This window comes from Geospiza fortis, unplaced genomic scaffold (assembly GCF_000277835.1).
Source record: "Geospiza fortis unplaced genomic scaffold, GeoFor_1.0 scaffold2556, whole genome shotgun sequence".
In the NCBI taxonomy this organism is placed as follows: Eukaryota; Metazoa; Chordata; class Aves; order Passeriformes; family Thraupidae; genus Geospiza; species Geospiza fortis.
In genome coordinates, this window is record NW_005054786.1 from 23,933 (window position 1) to 30,811 (window position 6,879).

General features: G+C 40.3%; 1 protein-coding gene across 1 annotated transcript in view; it reads left to right on the top strand.

Moving 5' to 3' along the window:
* The first annotated feature begins 1,332 nt into the window (after nucleotides 1–1,332).
* The window catches only part of FBXO47 (F-box protein 47), a 10,059-nt gene continuing 4,512 nt past the window's right edge, over nucleotides 1,333–6,879 (top strand). The window contains 6 exon segments of the mRNA XM_005431161.2: nucleotides 1,333–1,504; nucleotides 1,972–2,139; nucleotides 3,896–3,972; nucleotides 5,062–5,139; nucleotides 5,916–6,024; nucleotides 6,835–6,878. Coding sequence (XP_005431218.1) covers nucleotides 1,333–1,504; nucleotides 1,972–2,139; nucleotides 3,896–3,972; nucleotides 5,062–5,139; nucleotides 5,916–6,024; nucleotides 6,835–6,878 — 648 coding nt within the window.

Consider the following 6,879-nt stretch of genomic DNA (forward strand, 5'->3'; position numbering starts at 1 on the left):
CTCCGTGGGATATCAGAGAGTCTGGCTGGAGCAGTTTGATAATAAACAGGGAGGATGTTTGGAGTTTGTTGTCTGGCATTTTGTACATTTTTAATCCCGGGAACAATGGGGGCTGTTCTCAGGGAGAATTTTTCCTGGAATCACCCCCAGCACTTGGCAGTGCCCGCGGAGCCTCAGCTGCTGGAATCAAGGACCAGGGTGAAAAATTTCTGCTAGAACAGAAATTTAAGACACAGCAATCTCCAGTGTTGCCTGACATTGTGAAGTGTGGCTGTTCTAGACACTAAAAATCCACAAGGTGAAGCAAATAATCTGATTTATTGATCTTTTCAGAGCTCATTTTCAGCTCCTTGTGGTTTTGGAAAAGCCTGAGGCACTGACATTTTCACGGGGCAATGCTGCATCATTTATTTTTATATAATGTGTATAATTATTTTTACATTATGTATTTTTATACATTATATTAAATTTAGCCTTGCACCAACTCGGTGCTGCAGGAAAGGAAGGGTTTGAAGCATCACTTTGGTGGTTTTAATCTTTGCTTTGGTTCTGCACAATCAGTAATTATCACCCTAAAGGAACAGTGATGATCCTTTCAATAACAGCCCTGGAATTTTGGTGTCCTGTTGAATAATTAGTGTGACAAATTAAAGCGATGTTGTTAATTACTGTAGCTTGTAACCTCACATGGAATTCCCCAAAAATTCCCTTCCAGAGCTGTTTCCTTCACTTTCTGTGTCCTCAGTGCTTTTGTCTCTTCCTCCACCAAAATCAGCTGAACCCTCAATTTCCCCAGACATTATTTACATTTCAAACACACAAAATTATTATTATAAATTATTACGAATAATTATTACATATTCAATATTTTTCATAATATAAAATGGCTTATTTATTATGGTATATATTATATTATGTTATGTTATGTTATGTTATGTTATGTTATGTTATGTTATATTATATTATATTATATTATATTATATTATATTATATTATATTATATTATATTATATTATATTATATTATATTATATTATATTATATTATATTATATTATATTATATTATATTATATTATATTATATTATATTATATTATATTATATTATATTATATTATACAATAAATTAGTTAGGACACATTTTATTCTTTATGTACTAAAAGTTATTTAGCAAATTGCTTTCACTGAATCCAAGCAGTTTATGTCACACACAGATACACACTCCAAGGGAGTAATTTTCTCATTCTGGGAGATTTTTCCTCCTCAGAAATTCAGATTTTAATATATTTTTTTGTTGTTTTTCTCCAGGTTAGGTGTATGGGAGCACGGGGACAATGACCTCGAGCGCGGGGAGCAGCGGCACCTCGGTCCCCAGGCAGAAGCAGAGGCAGAGCCGCCGCCGCTCCGGGCACACCCCGGGCAGGGATTCCCCGGCTCTGTCGGCGCTGGGGGATTTCCAAACACTCCCCTTGGAGATCTTCCAAATGGTGCTGGATTATCTCTCAGGTGAGGACCTGATCAGAAACATCAATATCTGAAAATTACCACATATATTTTTAAAAAATTTATTTATTTTTTAAAATATTGTCACTTTCAAGTAGTTAAAGTAATGTTATGTGACTTCAACTCTGAAGGTTCAGCTTTTTAAGTATGGAAAAAACAACTGACCAAAACCGCAATGATGTTTGACCAATATATATTTGAAAATCTATTTGAAGTTGCTTTCTGCCTATCAAATGTGAAAATTATTCCTTAGATCTGTCAGTTTCTAATTACTCCAGTTCGCTGGCAAAGCAGATCAACATTAATTAATTCCTATTTTATTTATAAATCTTATTTCTTGGCCTTGTTCTTTTGAAGGCAGAAGGAGTCATTGACTGGTTTTTTTAAGCCAGAAGGAGTCATTGACTGGTGATCAGCATTTTTTCCCTTGCAGAGGGGATTTAGGAGTGTCCTGGGCTTTGCTTTTGCAGTGAAGGACATCAGCATGCTGAGCATGGTGTCCAAAACCATCAGCGGCCGCCTCATTAATTACATCTCCACCTCATCAGGGAGCCGCCGGCTGCTGCTGCAGGACTTCCACCAGGAGCTCCCTGCCAGGAGAGAGGGAGCCTCCATCCTGGAGCACTACAGAGCTCTAGGTGAGAGCAAAACTCACTCCAAATATTTCTCCTGCCGTGTCTATTAACAGGGGGATGTTGAGGGTGTGGCTAAAAAAATAGAGGAGCAAAAGAATCCCTTCCAGCGCTGAGGAATTGCCTGGAATTCTTCCAGAATTTCTGAGTTATGGGAAAAAACCCTGCTTGTTCTGCCCCTTCTGGGCGTCCCAAAATTTATGATTTATGGGGAAAAAAATCCTGTGTTTCCTGCCTCTTCTGGGTGTCCCAAAATTTCTGATTTATGGGGAAAAACCCTGTTTGTTCTGCCCCTTCTGGGCATCCCAAAATTTCTGATTTATGGAAAAAAGCCTGTGTGTCCCCCCTTCTCTGGGCATCCCAAAATTTCTGATTTATGGGGAAAAAAATCCTGTGTTTCCTGCCTGTTCTGGGCATCCCAAAATTTCTGATTTATGGAAAAAAAATCCTGTGTTTTCTGCCTCTTCTGGGTGTCCCAAAACCTCTGAGTTAGCTGCTCCTCAGGGAGTGCTCTCCAAAGCCTGACCTAGTCAATAAAAAATGGACTTGGCTGAGCTTTGGGGCAGATTTGAGGCTGATGAATAAATGATGGCTGTCTACAGGAATGCTGACACGCTCTGAGCCAGGGAAGAGTCACCTCAGAACCACAGCAAATCCACTTTCTGACCTTGGGAAAAAAAAAAAAAAAGAAGGGTTTTTAAGATTTTTTTTTTATGTGGAGAAAAATTTCTTTTTTTAAATTTTTTTTTTTGTTTCTTTCCCCTGGGAAACTCCAAGTTTTCAGAGGATGCCCCTTGATTAATTAACAAGCAGTATATATATTTTTTATTCTGGTGAAAGGCTTTGAGTGCAAGCTGTTAACCCAGTTTCTGTCAGGAGTGGAGAAGAAATTCTGCTCAACAACCAGCTGTTCCTCAGGATAATGAGCTCCAGACTCTGACATCCCAAACATGGGAATAAATTTCCCCCTCTGCTGTGTTTTACATTAAGGAATTTTAAGCTTGCCTATAACTGCAGCTAGTTATGTCTATAACTAGCCTATAGTTATGTATAGGCAAGTTATATATATATATATATAACTATATTTATTTCTTTATTGTTATTTATTAATATATATTTATATATAAAGGTTCTTCCTCCTTGAAAAGTGGGGCTTTTTCCTCCCTGAAAATTGGGGGTTTTCTTCTTTGAAATTGGGCTTTTTCCTCCCTGAAAATTTGGCTTCTCCCTCCCTGAAAATTTGGCTTCTTCCTCCCTGAAAATTGGGGTTTTTCCTCCCTGAAAAGTGTTTTTTTTTTTCTCCCTGAAAATGGGGTTTTTCCTCCCTGAAAATTGGGGTTTTTTTCTCCATGAAAATTGGGCCTTTTCCTCCCTGAAAATTTGGCTTCTTCCTCCCTGAAAATTGGGGTTTTTCCTCCCTGAAAAGTGTTTTTTTTTTTTCTCCCTGAAAATGGGTGTTTTCCTCCCTGAAAATTAGGCTTTTCCTCCATGAAAATTGTTTTTTTCTTCCATGAAAATTGGGACTTTTCCTCCCTGAAAATTGGGGTTTTTCCTCCCTGAAAACTTGCCTATAACTGCAGTCACAACCTGTAACTGCTTTAACATCTCATACACAATAAACAGATTTTGAAGAGCCACTGGAGTCCCACATCTCTCCTCACAGCAGCTTTTTCTCTGTGCCTACATTTATTTTTTTCCTGGGGATGCTCCAGCAGTGTCTGAGCGCCCCCAGAGCTGTGTGTGTTGCCCCCTTTTGCCCCAGGGCTGCTGCTCAAGAGGTGCACCCTGCTGCTGCCCACCAGGGACAGGCTCAAGTATGTGCACAAAGTGCTCTCAGGGGTAAGTCTGAGGGCAAAATAAAAATTGTTTGCCTATTTTTTAATATACCTTTCATAAAACTCTTATTATTAAATGATATTAATATTGATTTTATTACTTTTTAAATTAAATATTATTATTTAAAAATTAAAAATTCGTTTAAACATGTTATTTTATTATTTTTAATATTAATATTTATATTAATGATAATATTGTTTTAATATTTTTTTAATTTATATTCTTTCTAGAACTCTAAGTATTCTTAGCATGCATGCTTCTAATCCCTTAATCTGATAACTCAGCCCTGGTATTAGGTTAGGCCAGGAGATCAAACATCCTAAAGGCTGGAAAATCCTAAATTTTCTTGGGAAACCAAGGCCCTGTCTAGAACACATCCTGCAAATTGGAGATTTGGCCCATCCAGGGGGGAATTCCATGGATTATCCATGAGATATCCTTGGATTTTTTGGTCCATCCAGGGGGGAATTCCATGGATTATCCATGAGATATCCATGAATTATTTGGCCCATCCAGGGGGGAATATCACCCCATTCACCCAGACCTCCCATTGGGGCATCCTTGTTAGATCTACTAATTTATAAAATCTATAAAGTTTATACTCCATCTATGGTGTGTGTGTAATGTGGGGCATTCCACCTTGGTGAAGTCCTTGATCCTTAAAAAAATCCTTATAGGATATTTCCTGAGGTGAAAACCCCTTATCCCTTAACCACATCTGGCTCTTGATTTTTTTCCTCCCTGAAAATGGGAGTTTGGCTCCCTGAAAATTGGGTTTTTTCCTCCCTGAAAATTGGGTTTTGCTCTCTGAAAAATGGGGGTTTCCTCCCTGAAAATTTGGATTTTCCTTCCCAAAAATTGGAGTTTTCCTCCCCAAACCCTTTTGTACACCCCAGTTTTGACTCCAAACCCTAAAGTATCTGCCATAACCCATTCCAACGACTCATTTCCACAACATTCCCATAACTCACAAAAAGAAGGAATCTTTCTGCACCTCTCTGAGTTGAGGAACACGAGGAGCACGGAGAATTTCCAATCACAGCAATTAAAAATTGGCTAATTAGGATAAACCACTGCTGTTTGCACTTGCAGGTCTCCTGTTTCAAGCTGAATGGTTGTGCCAGTCCCCTGCACTGCCTGGGGCTGCAGTGCTATGGGGTTTTCTTACAGGTACAGTATCCCCATGCACACAAGGCAAGTAAAATTAATAAAAAAAGAAAATTCAGTCATTTTTCTAAATTAACCTGTGCTTTGAAAGATTTTTTAAAGTATAAACTGGTTTTTTTTTGGAGTGGTTTGGGGTGTTTATTCACACAGTTCTCTGGGTTTTCTTTCTGGTGCTGGAAGTTGCTGATTTGACTGCTGAGGATTTCTTGGCCTGGATTTCACTCCCAGCCAGTCTGGGTTTTTTTTAATTAGCAATTTATTACCTAAGAAGACAGGGGAGAAAGGGAGAATTTTATCACACAGCCCCAAATTCACAGGTCAAGAGCAGAAATGCTTTAATTTCCAGGGAAATGGCTCCACACAACAAAGGCCAGAATGCTTCCTGTTTGTGGTGGCTTAAAATGAATGTAAACCAAAAATAAAAATTAAAACCCTGTCTTAGAAGAGCAGGTGATTATTAATACTGGGACATTTTGTAGCAAATCCCTTCCACATCACAGCCACAAATCAGATTTTGGGACACTCTCAGCAGTTTTTGATTTCTGGGAGGCATCAGGCTGATAAATCCCAGCTTTCTAATGCTTCAAATCATGTTAGAAATTTTATTTTCTGGCCAATTTTAGTCCAAGTCCTTAAGCACCTCCACTCAGGTATGACCCTTCCCTCGCTCTCCTGAGAGACTGCAGGTAAAATCGTGTTTATCTGCTGGGACCGCTGGCATTGGGAACGGAATTTCTGCTCAACCTCCTCATTTTGAGCCCATTTTCCCTCCCCTCCAGATCCTGACCGCGGGCTGGGATGAGCTCGAGTGCCACCGGGTGTTCAACTTCCTCTGGGAGTTCAGCAATTTGGCCCGGAAGGTGCAGACAGTTGTCAGCAGCAAACCAGGTAACCCCGAGCAGCCCCAAAAATCCCAAAAAAATGCCAGTTTAGCCCCAAAACCCCAAAACTGCCAGCCAGGAAATGGCTCTTGGTTGTGGGATTCAGGGTGGTTTTGTCTCATGACTCTGCTGGGGGTTCTGTGGGCATCTCCGGCAGTTCTGGGCTTCACCTGAGGGACACTCCTCCCCAAGAGCAGAGGGAAATTCTCTCTCTCTCCCCAAGAAAGAGAAAATTTCATGTGTCTGAAATTACCTGTTTTGAGAGGTCTTTAGGGATTTTAAATCATCCCATTATCAATCCAAAGCATCACTTGTGTCTACACATCAATTGTGGATTTGAGTCTTTCCGACCCTCCAACAATGAAGTCGATGGGAGAGGAATTAGAGATAAAAATTGGGAATAAAATGAAGCAGTAAAAAGTGAGGTTTCACTTTTCTGAACCCCAGCACTGATGGGGCTAATGCCTCTCAAGAAATTCTCCCATTTCTCCCATTCCCCTTGAGAATTTCTCCAGGGAGAAATTGTTTTGATCACTTGCTCGCCAGAACAAGGGATTGTTTTGACTGTTTTGATAATTTCTGAGGAACATTCCATCCACATCACCCTTCCTCCCATTGCCAAACCCCAGAAACCAAACCCCAGAGGATGCACCCACATATTCCACCACCTGAATTAGGGCAAAACCCCCAAACTCAGGAAGCAAGAGACAAAACCCGAATGAAACACCTTACAAAACTCCCCTTTCCCTCCCTACGAAGAAGCTGTGCTTTGTAGGGATCCAGGCCGGGGAATTGCTGATCCCGGCCGGTTTTCCAGGCAGTGCCCGGAGGCTGGAGCTGCGGATCCGCCGGTTCGGCCGGG